Raw genomic sequence first — 19,628 nt, 5'->3', positions numbered from 1 at the left:
AACTGGAAATGAGTTGCCACGTTTGGATGGTGAATAGTGTTGGGTAGGCCAAACTGTCTCTGAAGCAGGAGCAGCAGAAGCACCTGAAGCACCAGCATCTGCAACACCAACAGCAACAGCACCACCAGTACCAGTAGCATCAGCACCAGCAGCACCAGCAGCACCAGCAGCACCAGCAGCACCAGAACCAGCACCAGCACCAGCACCAGCAACATCAGTACCACCCGCACCAGCAGCAGTAGCAGCACCAGCAGCATCCTGCCCAGCCGCCTGCTGTCAGGGTCAGTGAATGGCAAGTGCTCTTAGCCTGGCTCAAGTGGCTAGGATCAGATGGGGGTTATTGCATAGTTCTAGTAATCTGGGATCAAGAATGCCTTATCTCCTAAGAAGCCGAGGCTTTTGAGTAATGTATTGTTTAGTCTTGAACTAGGGTGGGAGGCTCTTCTAGGACAAGGGCTTCAAATATTAGTTTTATATAAACATACATCACTGCAAACATATCTTCTCGTAAACCTCCATATCTGCTATAATGGCCAGCTGGTCTCTCTTTTAATCTTATTGATAAAAAATGTATGTATTCATGTTTTCCTCTTATCCTTCTAAAAATAAGGTTATTCCAAACAAAGCCAAGGACATTTTTCTGCACATGCTCTGTATAAGCAAGGTTTAAGAGGAAGTATATGTGTGTATATTTATATGTGTGTGTTTCCATTTATGTGTGTGTGTGTGTGTGTGTGTGTGTGTGTGTGTATGTGTGGCTACTGTGAAATCAAACCCACATGAAGCTGTTGATAGTTTGATAGAAACTCATCTTGGGAAAGAAAGTCTATCTTCTTTTCTCAGAATTCCAGAGTTCCTGCTGCCTTCTTAGCATTTGATGTTATTTCACACTCTGCTATTAAAAGCAACACCCACTATATATGCATCTTTTAAAAAGGTGTTTAAAATGACCTACTTCTACCTTTCCAAAATTGGTACCCATTAGGTAGACTATATCATTCCACACACACACACACACACACACACACACACACACACACAAATCTAGGAGACAAAATAGTTGAAATATCCCATCCTTACTGCACCCAAATGCCAAAATATGTGTCCTTTTGTCAAGGAGTCAGCAAGATCACTTACATTTCCGATGCTGGTCTAAGCATTTGGTCTGGGATATCCACATGACAGTGTAATTGGAAAAAGAAATGAATGTTTGCCTTTGGTTTCATTTTATTGCTTCTCAGAAGAAAGCTCCCCATAATAATTTTCTGGTCCAGTTATCTACTCTCCAGCCGTTGGTAGGGTGGGCTGCAGAAAGCTGGGCAAGGAGGAGTGGGCTATCTAATGTGACATACAATGTTCTTATTGTAGGATAGCTAGAAAGGGCCACAGCATAAAATCCTTTTACTTAAATACCCGAATTTGACTTTTATAAAATGTTTAGAAATTGTTTAATCTATAAAGGATGAAATCCCCCACCCACCCATGATATCTCAGAAAACATAAAACAAAAACCAAAGAACAAAAACTTTAACCCAGATGTTTTGAATGAGAATGCAGAAGCTGAGATGAACTTCACTGAGAGCTACTGCTTGAGTCACCGTGTGTATGGAGCCCCTAGGTCAGGAGCCTGTGGCCTAGATGATGTGCAGCCTCCATCGGGAAACCAGAGGCTTCTCATCTGCAAATCTCCCCTGAAGGCCCTGATACTATTACCAGTCACTTTCTAGGGTCCAGTCCACTCCCCATCCCGGAGGTCATCCTATCCCAGTATGTTTATAGCATGAAGCTAGTTCTCCTGTCTGTAGCAAGGCTGAGATGTGGCTGGAAGAAAGACAATTAAAGCAGTGTTGTGACACCAGAGTGACTCTAACCAGGGACAAACCTTTAGGTCTGGTCACTCTTTAAGACCCCCTCCCACACCCCTCGACTTACAGCCATCACAAAATTTCCCTAGAGAGAACGATACCACTAAGACCCCTTTCTCATCTTTTCAGACAGGACTCAGATGACATCTACAGAGAGCAGCCCCCTCCTGCCTCCTTGTCTTAAGTCTGCCCGTATGGTGCATTCAGAACCTACTCTATTTTCATTACTCCCATGACTCTTTCTACTGCAATGGTACCTAGTGAATACCTTAACCTGAAAACCCCAAATCAGAAATGCTCCAACCCTAAAACATTTTGAGAGCTGTGGTGGTCATTTTGAGAGCTGTGGCAGTTTGAATGAGAATGCCCCCACCATAGACACAGGTTTGAAATACTTGTTCCCCAGCTGATGGAATTGCTGGGGAGACGTGACCTTGGTGGAGGAGGTTTATCTCCTTGTATCATCAGGCAGTAGGGGCAGCAGAGGCCCGCAAGCTGGCAAGGTTAGGGGCTTCAAAATCCTCCTGCTCTCCACAGTGCTCTTTCTGTCTCAGCTTACAGTTTAATATGTGAACTCTTAGCTGTTGCTATAGCCCTCTGCCACCTGCTACCCCTCAAGCCATCATGTCCGGGAAATCTGCACATGAATCACACATCCATGTACCAATACACACGTGAACACCACACACATTCACACACACACACACTTTGAAGCCTGAAAATAGAGCCAGGTGAGATTCCTTTAATAGCAGGGCTGTTTTCTGTCTTTAATTCCCTATCCACAGCCATAAAAATCAGGCAGAAAGCCTAGAGTGATCATACAGAGTTCTACACTGGGGGGGGGGGAACACAGAGTGGGATAACGGAAATGGGGTAAGGAGCAAGGCATGGTAGGTCTGAATCTAAATATAGCGTAAAGATATTTGTAAGATCCGCTGTATTCTGTGTGGCGACATTGTCAGTACCAACAAAGCCAGTTCTCACACCCCTGACACAAAGCGATGGGATGAAATGGGGCAGCAGATTTTTGTTCTGTGCCAGATTTAGAGGCAAGTTTATGCGGACAGATGGATGAAATAAAATGAAAATGGGTTTTCAAGTGATATTACAAAGGAAGACACCACAATGCCTTTTCCTGATTAGTCAGAAGATTAAAAGCTAAAGTACACAGATCTAAAGCAGCTTCTTGGCTTAGACGGAAAAATTTATCTCAGCTTAACAAACAAACAAAAAAATGGGAACAGAAAGGCATTTTATATTTTTAGCAGTTTGCAAATAGTTTGGTGTCACTCAAAGGGGGGGTGAGGATTGCAAAGGAAGTAGGCTAGTCTGCAGCCCAGAGTGACCATTCCATCAGGATACAAGACACATTGACAGGTTACAATAGAAAACATGTGCTTTTTACCATTCTATATTTCCACAGTAAAATAGGAAGGAAAACACACACATCACTGATGTAAAATCTTAGGGAAACCATTCCTATCTGTATCCACCTCCCTAGACAGCAGTAATAGTCTAGATACAGACGGAAAACCCCAATTGGTTAGCATGGAACTTAAAAGGCAAAGGGTGACCCATGGAGTGACCTCATTAGGCCAACCTGTCTTTCAAGGTTATTAGACTCTGTGAGTTCATAGGCAATATTCTGTCTTACCTTAAAATTGCAGGGTGCCCTATGCAATCATACCTTGCCAATATTTTTGAGCATTTTAATTCCTCATATACTTGATGCCTGTTGGCACATTTTGTTTTCTGACCTCTTAGGACGGGGAAGCTTCCAGAAAGAGATAGGGATGGAGGTGCGCTGTAAATTAGGTGTCTCAGAAAAATGTGAAGTAGCCCTAGGCAGGCTCTCATAATGAGGTGGAAGCCATTGGGGATGGGTTTGAATGGAAGGAGCTGAGCACAGACCCAGAAGATCGATTACAATGAAGGGAAAGGGTATGGAAGTCAGAACTGGCAGAAGGTCATGACTCAGGGAGGCTTGACTGGTTCCCCTTAGTCAGTAAGTGCCTGGTATCCTCTGCTTCCACATTTGTAGACAATAAACCTCAAATCAAGGTATCTTATCTGTGCTGAAAATAGGCAGAGTTTTAATCTCAGCACAATATGGTATCAGGCATTTTCAGTAATCTACAGGTGACAGAGAGCATGATGGGATATATCCTGTGGCACGTTATATAAGGTGCTTGGGCATCTTAGGGTTTTGGTGTCTTTGTAGGGTCCTGGAAGCAAACCTCCGTGGATGCTGAGGGAATGACTCCACTTGACATTTGGGGGGACGATGAGTTTAAAAACATACAGTGATGTAGGTGTGTCTTCTATATATCTGATGATTTCATTGGATAATTAATAAAGAAACTGCCTGGCCCATCTGATAGACCGGCCCTTAGGTGGGTGGAGTAGGCAGAACAGGAAGAAGGAAGTGAGGTAGATGGCTCAGTCAGATGCCACGCCTCTCTTAAGTTAGGCAGACCACCGTGCCTCTCCTGAGAGAGAAGCCAGACGAGATGAAGCTCCAGCCCAAGGTGGACGTACGCTAGAAACTTCCCGGTAAGACACCGCTCATGGTGTTACATATATTATTAGATATGGGTTAGTAAAGATGTGAATAAGAGGCTGAAAATAATGGGCCAGGCAGTATTTAAAAGAATACAATTTGTGTGTTGTTATTTCGGGGCATAAGCTAACCATGTGGGATCCAGGCAGGACGAAAAGCCGGCCTGCAGCTCCACACTACAATACAGATGAGACAGCAACCTCAATCAAGTAACTAACTTCCCTAAGACTGTGTGAAACTCTCCACAGCTCTCTCTGTCCCTTGCGCTGAGGATGCAACTCACTGGTTCAACACTTGCCTAGTTTTCTTGAGTGCCTGGGCTCAATGCCTGGTACTGCATGCCAAAAAAAAAAAAGCTAATCTCTGAGTCTGTTTCCAAAATCTGCCAGCTGCGGTTCCTTAAGCCATCATCTACAAAGGCCACCTTTTGCCTTTTAAGGTCCATGCTAACCAACTGGGCTTGTCCATCTGTATCTAGACTATTATGCTGTCTAGGAAGGTGGATACAGGTAGACTGATTTCTACACAACCAAAGACATAGTTCAAGTACACATTAGCACAGCTACACGCTAAATCTCCTGAGAGATTCACTAATAACCAGCTTGCAGAATATTGTCGTGCATTCTATTTAAACCCCATAGAACAGCTATGTAGAACCACTGGGTACCCACAAATCCTTCTGTATAAATCACTATAAAAATTATGTTTCAACCATCTGTTTCTCTGGCTCTTTTTCTTTCCAGTATTTTTCTTTCATGTATTCCATACCAACAACAACAACAGAAAATCTATTTTAAAGTAACCAAGATGTTATGACTAAAAATGCCAGAGGTATGTATCCAGTTTATGAGACAAATATGCTTTCTAAAGAGTAGCTAGCTTTATCTTGTAAGGAAGAAGGCAACACTTCTAGAAATATTAGAGTTGCAGTAAGAAAATAACCAACTACTTTCATTAAAAAGAGTATGTGACAAGATTTGTATTTGTTCATGTAATTGAATTTAATGCTGTTGAAATCTGTCAGACTTGAAAGCTGTGGAAGAGCACATTTATTTTTCTCAACACTTAGGAAAATCGTCTAAGAAACTGTCTCCCAGCTTGTAAGGAGTGGGCCTTCTGATGAACCTGAAGAGTCAGGATTGCATCATTTGAGGACCCCACACGGTGCTGTGCACCAAGCAGCACCTGCAAAGCTCATTCAATTCTGTTTGCAGGCGACACTGTGGGGAAGTTTAAGTACAGTTATTGGTAGTGTATCTGTCTACCAGTTCACTGTTTCCCACTTGGTGCCTCCTGTTTAGACGCCAGTAACCTTAAGATGCAATGCAGAACTGTATATATATTTCCTTTATAATAGTCACTGCTTCAGCCTGAGACCTCTTTCCCTCATTTGAACAATAAACTCAGATTTTCTGCAGAAGTCTCACTGGATAATCAAGGAACGATTAATATGCTGGCCTTCTCAGTCTCTCACCTTGGTTCACCTTGGTTGATTGACATATAAATCTCCCAAGAATTTTCCTCTGGGATGGCGCCATGAGGTATGAGAAGACTCACCCCTAAGACAATAAAAAAAGAAGGAAAAAAAAGCCAAGAGGTCATACAAAGATAGCCCAATTAATCTGAAGCATGCTATTGATGCCCACACAAAAGAGTTTACCCTGCTGATTTATGATTTATAAATAACAAACCTTGAAGACCTTTTAAAAACATGAGGAAAACCTTGCTGTATATCAGTGACCAAAAGAGAGAACATTCAATGTTCATTTTTATCTTAAATTTTGCCAGCATCATTCAGTTCCCTTAAAAGAATGCCTATCCCAAGGCCAGAAACTACCAAATATACCTGACAACATAAGACTTTATCAGTCCATCAACTAACTTTCTTCCAAATTAAAAAAAAATTGTAGTTCTATGTCTTGTTCTCAATTCCAGAGAGGGTGTCTGGGATAATGGGTAAATTAATATTTTCCTTGAACCTGGAATAAGATAGTCTTATGAGCAACATATGAAAGTAAATTGAGGAATGGGCTATGTGAATTATCACATCTTTTTCAAAGGAATTAGGAAGAATAGCACGAGTCTGAGTAGTTTTAGAGTATTCTGTGTCATTGTGTAATCAATGTGACTTTAAATATGCAAACAGCAGTCAGAAAGTGTCAAAGGAGAGACAGTGACTTAACCACACACGTCATGTCATTGTGAAGCTATACTACCGCGTGTGAAATGTCTCCAATTTCCTATTTATGACTATGAAGAAAATTTTTTACTTTGGACAAAGAGAGACAACTGGAAAAAACTGGGATTCTCTTGAGTGTGACTTTCTCTTTATAAACAGAAATGAACTAGAGAAACAGTAAGAACGCCACACAAAATAAAAACCTCTGGGCATCCTCCTAAGCTTTGAGCAATGCCGCTTTCACCCTTATTCCTTTTGTTAGAGATAATGGCAGAGAAAGCTTACAGGTTGCTGTTGACAAGCTTTTCCTGTTCTTCTCTCTGTGTGTGCAGCAGCTACAGAGTCAAGGAGTGCGAGACTTATTGTGAATCAAGTCATTTGTGATTCACATTTACATCATTATTCAGTAACACGCTCGTGACTGTCAATATCCTTCACTAGAAGTAAGAATGGGGCACATTGAAATCCTGAGCACAGCTTTTCAGTAAGAAGATGCATTTCTATTCCGCATCTTTACATCAATAGTGGGATAACTATAATTGACATGCTGGGGACCTCCAATCAGATGTTCCTTCCATTTGCTATTCTTCCTTAATTGCAACTACTGAATGGCATGGTCTCCATTGAAGGTATCTTTTCCTGGTATTGAAGACGGACTGTAACTTGGGATATTCTGGATGTTCATAAGTCACCTAGAACCTATGTCCTAGTCATTCAACCTTATCTTAGTTTGGCCTTTTTCTCTCTATTGTCTCTTCTTCAGGATCTCTATACTGTGATTACACAGAAATATGAAGATTTATCTGTAGAAGCTCAGCAGACTAGCAGACAACTGTGTCACATTACATTAACAACACTTAGCACATTCCCCGACACAGAATAAACATATCACCAGTATGAAAACGTATGCAAAGGATTCAAACTTTTTAGCATAAAACCAGGCTCTGAGTTATGCTGTCTTGTGTCAACTGTCATTGCCTGGGGCTGTTTGTGGATCCTATCATATCTCATTTCTTTCAAGTAAGCTGAACTCCCTTTGTTTAGATTGAAGCCTTATTCAGGTTCTTCCTAAATTCAGCCTGAATCAAGAAGCTCGTTCATTGGCTCTTTTATTTTCTTTCTTTTTTATTCTCCTTCGATCATAAATTATATTAGCCCTCAAACATGGAGGTTGAAGACAGCTCATCACAGGAACAAGGATGGCAGAGGACATTAGTGTGTTGGTGGCACGTTGCAGATTATGAAAAAGCAAACGCAGTGGGGATGTTTTATGCGTATGGTCCCTTCAAGAAGTCTCCATTTGCGACATGCCATTCTCCAATTCCCTTTGATTTTAAAAAAATTGCAGCTCCCCAATGATACCAGCTACTCTGACAGGTGTTTTTTTTTTCTTTTTAAATTTGGTATAACAACAGAACCACCTGTCTGAGTTTCTTCTTTCATATTTTGCATAATAAATGATCTCCAGAGTGCACTGGCTGGCAATTTGGGATGGATGGCATTAGAGCAATCTAATTTCCTTGCCATGCTTTCTGTGCTCTCCAGTTCCCCAGGGCATAGTTTGCATTTATGCCCCGCAAATAACAAGGAGCATGTTTCAATTCCCTACACTTCTTTTTCCTAAACCTCATTTGCACTGTACACCTGCAATCTTGTCCAGTGGTTCTTGTCAGCAGAATTGAAAACTTCCCGCTCATGGTTATGACTGACAAGCGAACTGAGTTTTATTTTATATAATATGAATGTTCCTCAAAGAGAGACAAGAGGAAAGAAACATCTTTTGTTTCTCCTGGTTTTTATTTCTGTGTTTCTTTAATGAAAATTAAGCAAATATGGGCAATGAATGTTTTGGTCTTGGCACTCACTCGATATATGTAAATATAGACACCTGTGTGCCCTGTAAACATACTCTCTAATAAAAAGATGAGAATGTGGGGGAGGAACTAAGATAAAGGCATAATGACTAAATGGCTTTCATATATAACTCTGATTTCACATTCTAGTCTGTGGTGGGACAAGGGTTATATGTTCACTTTTCTCTGTGAGAACATATAATAAATATGTCTGGCTCCCTCCTTCTACAAGGAGTCTCCTATTGGCCAGTTATCCTCCAGAGCCACAAGTTAGAGTGACATTATAGATTGACACTCAGATGTGAACTCAAACATATTGGAATCAAGAGTCCTAGTGTGCCCTAAAACACAGGCAAGGAAGATTTGGAGAACATCATCATTATTAGGGCTGCAGGAGACGTAATTTTTCAGAAATAAAGTATATCTTGAAACGGTGTATGAGAGGACACAAGTAATCTGGGGCAGAGCAAAGCAACATCTGTCAGGTTAAGAGAAGTTCAGTTTCAATTCAGAAAGTCACCAGACAGGGTCTCATACTGTGAGACTGGCCCTGCCCCAGAATTCATTTTATAAAATAAAATGGTGGCCATTTCCACTCTTTAAAACCTTGGCTTTAGGGCTGGAGAGATGGCTCAGCGGTTAAGAGCATTGCCTGCTCTTCCAAAGGTCCTGAGTTCAAGTCCCAGCAACCATATGGTGGCTCACAACCATCTGTAATGAGGTCTGGCCTGCAGGCATACACACAGACAGAACATTGTATACATAATAAATAAATAAGTAAAAAAAAAAACCTTGGCTTTATATTTAATTTCTGTGTAAGAACATGGCCAGATTCAATGTCCCTCTCAGCCATCAATGTCCACCTGGGGTTCATCACACTGTCTAGTTCTCATGGCTTAGGACTCAGAAGAGAAACCAGTTGCTTTTTCCTTTACTCGGGTCTCAGGCAGCAACCCTGAAGATCAATCTATAGCTAGGATACCATTTTGAAAGTGATCTATGCCAGGGTTCCAATATATCCAGTCCAAATATCCAGAAAATCTCCTCTCTTAAAACTCAAAGAAGGGAAGCACATATTTAGAAACTAGCTGTGCTTATGACATAGGTCTACAACTGATGCTTGAATTTCAAAAATGGTAATCCAAAGATTCATCCTCATTGTTTGCCAAGAACCAATGAAATAATAATTTTAAAAGAACCAATGTGATTATCAAGGGTCACTGCCATAGAGAGGGCTCGTAGGCCAGAAAATGAGTCATGTGACTGTTCTTGCACTAAATTGTGAGTTTATGTACACACACACACACACACACACACACACACACCACACACATGTTGGATAGGTATGTCACTTGTAGATTGTAACAAAGGATTGTGTTTGCTTCCTCCTTATCATCCTTTAGGTAACATACTACAAAGGGTCTCAGAGCCGGCAGCGCACCCATACTGCCTGAGAAAAGATGGCTATCAGCAGCATCACACATGTTGTTCTGTCCCTGCAGGCACAGAGAAGGCTCCGCCTATTCCAGGAGCACTTTTGAGCTGTGTGTACACCAAGTACAGCCAAACATTTGACGCTTTCCCACATGAATCTGCGGGACCTTACTGCATACTTATTTTTAAAAAAGCCTTTACACAAACAAGGAAAAGGTAGAAACACACATTTACCACCCACCTGTATTTGGCATCACTAAGCGCCCCCCTAAATGGCCAAAGACACCAGTTGTTCTCAGCTCTGTCCTTGTGGGCAGTGACGACAGATTTTGGATGTACGGTGTTTTGTTTCTGGAATGTATTGTACTAAAGCCGCGGTTGTTTCCATGGGGAAAAGTCCCAGAGTGACTCTTGCCGTGGTACTCGGCCCTCTCCGACACTCCTAGGGAAACCATGAATGAGCTCTGGACTTTAACCTTGATGTCAGAGAGAGGGTTGAAGAGCGAGGACTCCGTCATGAGCTCCTTGTCGAGCGGATCCTGCAGACAGATGGGCCCACTGTATGTCCGGCTCACCGTCAGGTCCGGCTGCATAGCCGGATTCAGGAGTAGCGAGTTTCCTGGTTAAGACAAGATCGATCTGTCACTCAGACACTAAAAGACACCCCGTTCCTCTTTTGCTGCTGCTTCTATTAACGGAGAATATGCATGGGGGTTGGGTGTTCTGATTGGCAGCAGTTGGCTCTACTCACCCAGATGGAGTCACACACCAGTGTCTGGGGAATGAATGGGGAACCTCTGGCCTTCCAGATTGCTTTTTGAGTGCCATGGGCCCCACCCCTTCATACCCAGGACTCTTTGCATGCCTTCTTTTCAAGATAAGGAATTCGGACACTAGATTGGGCGGCTGTATCAGGTAGTGTTTGTGTGATTATTTTAACTGGCAAAGAAAAGGTATTAAAAAAAGAAGAAGAAGAAATGAGGAAGATGTTTTGTAATCCAGTTTGAAGCAAAATAACATCTGTTCTTTTTAAATAGCAAGAGATGCCACAGTGTGGTGACTCTTAGTGCTGCTTATATGACCATAGAGGCTGTGGGAAATCCCTTGTGGGATTCTGAGTGGTTCCTGGAGCTGGGTCGGGGAGATGCTCAGAGAAAATAGTTCAGGGGACTTTACCAATCGCTGTCTGAGGAGCCAATGTCCTTGAACATCACATGCCTCACTCTGGCAGGGAATGAACGCTCCAGCGGAGATTGGTTTGGATTGTATGTGGGAGGCATGTCAGAAAGGTAGCCTTTCTGGCTTAAAACAAGTGAACAAAACGATCTTCATAAAAACAGAAGAAATTGGACTGGGGTTTTAATCATCTGTTGGGTTCACTATTTTTTTTCTCCCAAGCCAAGTGTTACCAGAAGCCTGTTTCCTCGTGATGAAGTAATCGCATTTATTAGTAACTAAGCGGACATCCCTCCCTCCCGAGCCTCCCACCCGTGTCAGTTCATCAATACGACAGCTCAAACTGAAACCCAAATCATATTAAAAAATTTCCCTTTGGGACCTGAGCAAAAAAACATTGTTTCAAATATGATATTTTTGAAAATGTTTCAGTTCTAGGCAGTACTGCATTAGTCTCTATTGTTTTTCTATTTTCCTAAGTTGTACAAGCACCAAGAGAGGATCTATCACCTTGATTTTTTGCACGGTGTGTCGTGATGCGCTAAGAACCAAGAGTCACAGAGAAAATAAATAAGACATGAGAATGCAGTGCTAATGGCCCTTTGACGATGCCCTTTCTCCATCTTTGGGCTGTCGTGTTGAGATGCAGCCACCATCAAGCAGTCCTTTTGAACAGAACCACACTGAGTTCAACAGATGATAACCTTGCTCTTGTCTGTGGTCTTCCCAAGAAAAAGAGGGACTGAAGAACGTAACACATTTGAAAACAGTATGAAACAGCAGTTTCCATGGAGACTCCAAAATCTCATAGCCCTAAATCTCCTGGCTATTTGATCACAAACTCCCACCTTCCGAAGCTTAATTTTTTGACTCTTTGACTACTCTTAAAAGACTTGCCTAGCATATGGGGGAAATTATTTCTGAAATGTAGACAGCACAGACAAGGAACGTAGCTGGGTATAGATGTATGTACAAGGCTAGGGGCGTGGCGCAGTGGTAGAAAACTTGCCTTGCATATGTGAAGTCCTGGGTCCCATCACCAGAAACACACAGACACAGACACACACACAGACACACAGACACACAGACACACACACACACACACACACAGAGAAACAGAGAGACAGAGAGACAGAGAGAGAGAACTAGATAAATAGAATGAGAGAACATTGACAAACAAAACACACACTCACATGCACAAATCTACAAAAGAAAATGTTGACTGGCAACTTAATTTAAGCCTGATTAGGGCCAGTTACCTGCTCCCCCCACCAACACACACACAAACAGATACACACACATTTCTGGTTACCCCTATCTTCTCTTTAGAAGCCTATTTCTTCTTTTAATATAAGCATGCTATTCTGTCTGGCTCCTTTCTATCTTCTTATCTGTCTATTTATTTTGCAGTGCTAGGCATTGAACCCAGGGCTTTACACCTCCTGAGGCTGTATTTGACCACACCATAGCAGATTATACTTGTAAAGGTTAGTTTTAATTTAACTGGCAACTTGACACACATAGAATTGCCTGAAAAGAGAGTCGCAATGAAGGACTATCAAGATCAGATTGACCTGTGGGAATGTCTGTGGGTAACTGTCTGGATTATGTTAACTAATGTGGAAATAACATGTTCACTGTGGCAGCATCATTCCTTGGGTTCAGGTCTTGGACCCTATAAGAGTGGAGAGAGTGGGCTGAGCACAAGTAAGAACATAAGCATTCATTTCTCTCTGCTATAAACTGTGGACATAACTAGCTGCTTTCGATTCTAACCTTGACTTCCCAGCAATGATGGAATTGTCATCTGCAATTGCCAGCTGAATAAACCCTCTTTCCCTTTAGTTTCTTTTCTTTGAGGTATTTTATTACAATTTCATTGCAGAAATGAGACTGGGACACCACTCTGCCTAACATTCTTGATGTTCCCCTGCCTGGGGTACTAGTTGTGTTCATGAAGCTATCATCTTCAGGACAGAGGAGGTTAAAGTTACAGTCTATAAAAATGAAGTTCATTGTCAATGGATATAGGGAGAGTAACAGTTATAGAAAGATATTTTATCTTCTATCATGATATTTATGAAATTCTTAGACAAAAATAAACAGGATGGTCAGATGCTCTGATGAAGTGATTCTTTGAGATTCATAATACACCAACATTCTGACGCACTCCTCCAAAAGGAGACATGTCCAACTTATGTAAATCACTGTTCCCCAAGCATATTCAGAAAAGGCCACTGCCGACATCCTGTATCTGTTACTTGCTGTTCCACAGAACATGCTGATATCCCTTGACCAGAGGACATGTGACCATCTAGTGCTATATTCAGAATATGAGCTCTTCCCAAATGCCAAGGGCTTCCCCGTGTTATTCTAGGCAAACTCGATTTCACAAGAACACTGTGAGGAGGATGTTAGCATTCTCATTTTATAGCTGTGAAGCGGTGACTCAGAATAACTGCTTTGCCTCATAGCTGTTTCATACGCTAATACAACTGGCTTTAAAACATGGGGACTTGTACACAATACTGGCTCAACAATAACAGCTTAACACAGAGGTGCCCAGAAATAAAAGCCAAGGGGAGAAGCCCATCTCTCCCAGTCATGTCTCAGTTGCTGTTGTATCAGGTTTGGGTTTGCACTTCAGTAGCCTGTCCACCCAACAGATGGTGGGCACAGAAACTGTTCAACATCTAGGAGAGGCAATACCTATACTATGCAGGGAAATAAAAGGCATGGCATGGGTAATGAGGCTCAAGGTAGAAAACTTCTTCCTTTGAAGAGAAACAGTTTCTGTTTGTCTTAAATTGAAACCAAATATGTTCTATCCCCACCTTGGCTTCAGGAATAGATTTGGCTCATAATAGAGCATTAAATGACTCTCTCTTTTTTGAGAAAGAGCATGGCTGTGAGTTGACATGAAAAATGTTTCTTGCCCTACAACAAAAGGTTGGTTGGACTCGACAGTAGCTGAAAGTCCTTTAGCCTGGAATTTCATTTTGTCATTGTCTAACTGACCCCTCAGATATCCTTTAAATCCTTTTTACTTATTCAAAATAAGTAAATTATAAAATCTATATAATAAAGGTGCTTGGGAAGTTGTGATCTACAGCTGTTTCCTCGGCCTTTAGTGCTGAGTATTTTAGTTAATGAAATTAAACATATAAAGTATTTCTTAAAGATATAAAGTATTTCAGGTTTCTTTAAAGATAAGAGTTGGATAATTTGAGAACTGTAACTCATTAAGCATTCTAAATATCAAAGGTTGAACTACTTCACTGGAATGTTGCTAATAAAAATATGAGATCCATGCATCCTAACAGTCGCTGAGGACCAAGAAAATAATTTTATCAAATTTGGTGTTGTTATGAATGGAAACACTTTGGTAGCGGCTCCCAGGACCAAGAGCTACCTTCACACAGGGTCAAGAACATGGGGACCCCTGTGTGAGTGAGGCCCATGGTCCTGAGGATAAGGTGTTGGGGGACCTTTGCCGCTGACCTTGACGAACTGTTTTGAAGTTGAAGGTCTGGAAGCCACCTGTCAATGCAGAAGAGTCAATGACATCCACGCCGTAGTCACTGTGACTCCGTCTGTAGAGGGTGACACCAATGACCAGGACTGCCACGGCCACGACAGCTGCACCCAAGCCTGAGTACAAGGCAATGTCGCTGGCATTTTCTATGCCTGAAAGACACAAGAGAAGTCCTAAGTGGCTAACATGGGCTCGGGCCATAGAACCACCCCAGGACAGAACATGGTATGCTCTTGGAGTCTGGAGCCTACTGCTCAGATCACACAGGAAGCTAGCTTCAAGTTAGACTCTCTTTCACATACTAGTCATGTTTCTAAAGCTCCTTGTATAAATCCGAGCAGGGCTAGTCAAATATCTTAACTGTGTGAAGGTAGCTTACCATGTAATGGACTTGGAGAGAATCAATTTTGCAAAGAATATAACATTTTTTTTCTAGTAAAAATAGACAACTCCTTAACTTATTTAAGGAAGTCATAGTTACCTGAAAAGTGTTCTTACATTTTTATTTTTATTTGAGGGAAAACAGACTCACACAAATGACAAAGAAAAGAGGGGGTTCTCCCCTTATTGGGAGCTTGGGGCACATGCATTAGCATAAAGCTGTCTAGGGTAGGGTGCTAACACAGTATGAGAGTTAGAAGAGATTAGAGTTTATGAGCATGTCAACTTTGATATACTCTATCAGAGTACAGCAATAACCTTAGTTTTGCATATGTAATCGCCACGAGAGCAGTTTTTATGTGAGACAAGAATATTTTGATTGTTGAGGGCTCTTATGTCCATGGTAAATGTTTTTTTTTTTTTTTTTTACCATAGGCTCTTATGTCTATGGGAACTGTTTTCTGATACCAAGCCACTGTTAGACTCTGACACTTCGTTAGGGGTCACATGCTGATTCTCCCATACCTCGCCTACTCCATCCTATTGAATGCATGGGCAAAGCAAAAATAAAAATGTTAGTTTAATTTTAGGATGTGGATGTCTCCCCAATCCCCAGGAGAAGCTACAGCTGAATTCCCATTCTTTTCCAGATACATATTGGTTGTGGCTCATCCCAGAAGCAGATTGATAATGGCTATTTTAACTCAACATAGAAGAATTATCTAAAACAAGGCAATTCTAAAAGAGGTGACATCCCAGAGTGTACGGAAATGGAAGGTGGCAAGAAATAACTACATAATTAAGTTCCCAACAGATTATGCAGCAAGTACACGTAATGGGTCCGAAATAATTATTCTGTCATCCAGGGTTGGGCTGAGGGGATAAAAGAAACACATCATATATTTACCTTGTAATTGCATCACACTTACTATGCATTCCTCGCACCCTAAAATGGTACTTATCAAATGGGTAATGCTAGTCACACAAGTATAAAGTGGATTTATTTTCAACGAAGTTAGTGGGCCATAAAATAAGGTGTTACCAAATTAAAGAGTGAACGTGGAGACCAAGTGGAACCAAATCAGCAGTAGTGCAGGAAACACATGAAAATATCGGGCAAAGAGGAGCACAGCCGTCAGAAGGAGTCAGGCCTGAAAGGTCAGGAGGTCCACAGACACGTTTAATAAGCAAAGCATCGTGAAGCTGTGCCATGCAACAGGGTAAGATGCAGAGCTTGATTCTAAGTCCAGCATGGGGACGGGCAGACGTGCTGCTCTCATTCCCCAGAACTGCGAACAACAGGAACCACACCTCTGCTGCAGAATTTCCATGCTACGCCTGCCTTTCTTTTGGAGGAACAAGGAGGCATCCACCAACCTGGTCATGCTCCCATCCCCGTGTTTCCTTGGAGGGCAGAATGACACTCAGGGCAGAGAGCACACTGACACAGCAGACACATCACACCAGGACACTGGGCACAGTGAGCGGACTTGGAATTGAGACCAGTTAGCTCTTTCCCTTCCTTGTATAATGCTGAGTGATGAGAAAACCATTGAAAAGATACTTCTGGGGAGCATACACCTCCTTAACAAAGGCGCACATGCAGGGGAGCAGTCTGGCTGTGTACTGGCTGCAGCTGCTTTGCTGCTGAGCTTGTAAAGTTGAGATAAAGGCATTCTTAGAGTTCCAGGCACTGAAACAGGAAGACTGGAGCCGGGAGCCAGGGAGATTACCAAGGTAAAATTCAAGAGCTCAAAATGGAAATCACTGGATATGAACCCGGTGAGATAAAACAGGGAGACAAGGGAAAGCTGCCTTTCCCTTCCAGATTCCCATTTTGGTCTTTGATACATGAGGGGGCCGAATTATCACCATCATTCCAATCCTTTCCCTTTAGACTAAGGGTATGTATTGTTTATCATGTTTCCTTTCCCAGGAATATTACTGAATCATCTGACTTAAGTTACAAGAACAAAATATTACATTAAAAATATTTCACCTGAGCCGGGCGGTGGTGGCACACGCCTTTAATCCCAGCACTCGGGAGGCAGAGGCAGGCGGATCTCTGAGTTCGAGGCCAGCCTGGTCTACAAGAGCTAGTTCCAGGACAGGCTCTAGAAACTACAGGGAAACCCTGTCTCGAAAAACCAATATATATATATATATATATATATATATATATATATATATATATATATATATATTTCACCTGAGTAAAGGGAACAGAGAAACAGCTCAATGCTTAAGAACACTGCTGCAGGGAACCTGAGAGTTTAGTTCTCAGCATCCATATAAGGCAGCTGAGAACTCCAGTTCCACGTCATCTAATCCCATTTTCTGGCCTGTGTGCATCTGCACACATGAGCACAAACCAATGCAAAGGCACACATGTAAGCATAATTAAAAATAAAAATAAATTCTTAAAAATACTGACTAGGAGCCAGGCAGTGGTGGCGCACGCCTTTAATCCTAGCACTTGGGAGGCGGAGGCAGGCAGATCTCTGTGGGTTCAAGGCCAGCCTAGTCCACAAGAGCTAGTTCCAGGACAGGCTCCAAAGCCACAAGGAAACCCTGTCTCAAAACAAAAACAAACAAACAAACAAACACTGACTAGGGGAACTTTGGCTAGGCTGGGGAGAAAAGGCAGCTAGACTTGCAGGTGAGCATTGGCCCTGGTGGAGTTTATACCCCTGACACTTGGGGAAGCTATTAGCCACCAGGGAGGGATTACTACAGAAAGAAGAGCAAACTGGTGCTGATTTCACAAGAATAATCTAGAAGTCACAAGTTCAGTATGCAATAGTTCCATCAGTTCAAAAAAATATTTGAGAGCCAACTTTGTCATGTGTTTGCGTGGAGTTTACACACAGCCCACATTCTTAGTCAGTTATTGTCCAAAAGCCAGATGGTTATAGACTCCTGGTATTTCAGCTTCAGCCTGGATGGCATATACAAATACTCCAGGCCCCATTTTATATCTCAAGAGTTTTAACCCGATATCCTTAACTGCAGCCCAAGTTTGTGAACTTCCATACTTTTTCTCCTGACTGCCATCTTCTCTCTTTTATCTGCCTGCTTGTGATGTGCACTGTTCCTTCTCCTTTGCTAACTTCTTTCTAAGATTTCAAGAGCATAGAGTAGATAGAGAGTGGTTTTCCCTATAGATTTCTGGGTAGCTAATAGAGGTTTTTTGTGTGTATGTGTGTGCTCAGGACTAAGCTCACAAAGACCAAAGATTTAGCTCCATGTTTTCTCTACTAGCTTCCTAATAGAAGGAGAAAGTTATGTGCATGTGTGCACATGCATGTGTGCATGTGTTACAGCTACACTCCCACGGTGGCATGCAGAATCACCACATGCAAGTATATTCTGTCAAGTGGATGTGCATGCAGAAGGCACTGACTTGGCTATGGGGAAGTGGCTATTCCTTTGAGGGGAGCTGTGGGGACACATGACTGCATAGCATATAGCATATCACAGTGACTTCCTAGGACATGTAGCTGCCTCCACATGTGCTCCTGTGTCCTCCTGACCCATCACTGCACTGCTCTCCCACATTCAACTGTACTTGACTGACCTGTCAGGAGGGTACTGCTAATAAAAGACCCTGCGTAGAGGTCAGTGTAATATACATGCCTCCAGCAGTATCTGCCCATCTTTATCTACCTACTTGCCTAGTGCCAGCCCAAGTGGTCCCCTGTCTGGCATGACTCTATCCTGGGTGGTGTAGTTAACTGTGCTTGACTATGAGCGTTAAAACTTACAGGGCTTAGGGTTCCTAAAATGCACTTTGGACTGCACATTTTACTAATGGTTATCTGGATGATGGTTGGTTTGCTCTTCTCAAATGCTTTCAACTTCTCACAAGCAGTACTCTCTCTCTAATTTCCCAGAGAACCTTGCTAATCATTGTGCACAACTGTTTATTGCTTGCTTGCCTGGTCTCAAACTGAAGGAGCACAGTACTGAGGAAACCAGAGTCTGGGGGTGATTTTTAGAATCTGTGCTTCAAGAATTCCTTTTCTGCTGGGCTGCTCAGCACTTGGGAGGCAGAGACAGGTGGACCTTCATGAGTTTGAGGTCAGACTGGTCTACAGAGCTAGTTGCAGAACAGCCAGGCCTGCTATACAAGAAACCCTGTCTCAAACAAACAAACAAAACAAAACAAAAGAATTTCCTTTCCATTTCCATTTGTACATATGCATTTATAACTACCAGTCTTCTCACAAACACAGAATTGTCACAGACACACATAACAAATTGCTGATTCGTTGTTTCAATGAGATTCTGAATGAAAGCATTGGTTGAGCAGGGATACTCTGCCTTTGTGGGCACAGGGTGCTGGACCTTTCAATTTCATAAGCGAGGCTTTGCATACCATTGTGTTACTGTTGTTTTTCCTTTTCCATTATTCCTACTTTTCTTTTACTAAAAGTCACAAAAGCTTTAGGTAGAGCATGGAAGGCTTCAGCATATCCGATAGGGGAAAAAGTTAAGTATAACCTACATCTATAGACAACTCAAAAACAACCAAAACACCTGATTGAGAAACCTATTATTTCCAAGTTGCAAAGCAAGGAAGGATCATGGATGCAGTAAAAAGTGCCCACAGAGGAATGCCTGAAGAGAAACAGAGGGTGGGCCT

The 19,628-nt window shown here is 42.2% G+C and overlaps 1 protein-coding gene across 6 annotated transcripts in view; it reads right to left on the bottom strand.

Annotated features, from left to right (window-relative positions):
- Nucleotides 1–19,628, bottom strand: part of Unc5d (unc-5 netrin receptor D) — a 511,352-nt gene that overhangs the window by 50,807 nt on the left and 440,917 nt on the right. For 3 of the 6 annotated variants that reach the window (XM_038327784.1, XM_038327789.1, XM_038327786.1), the window contains 3 exons: nt 14,569–14,754; nt 10,133–10,510; nt 5,900–5,984 (listed from right to left, as the gene is read on the bottom strand). In XM_038327784.1, coding sequence (XP_038183712.1) covers nt 5,900–5,984; nt 10,133–10,510; nt 14,569–14,754 — 649 coding nt within the window. Of the gene's footprint in view, nt 1–5,899; nt 5,985–10,132; nt 10,511–14,568; nt 14,755–15,508; nt 15,524–19,628 lie in introns of all 6 variants that reach the window. The other 3 variants (XM_038327785.1, XM_038327787.1, XM_038327783.1) reach the window with 2 other exon arrangements.

Source organism: Arvicola amphibius, chromosome 4 (genome assembly GCF_903992535.2).
Source record: "Arvicola amphibius chromosome 4, mArvAmp1.2, whole genome shotgun sequence".
NCBI classification, from domain to species: Eukaryota; Metazoa; Chordata; class Mammalia; order Rodentia; family Cricetidae; genus Arvicola; species Arvicola amphibius.
This window is presented reverse-complemented; position numbering and strand designations above follow the sequence as displayed.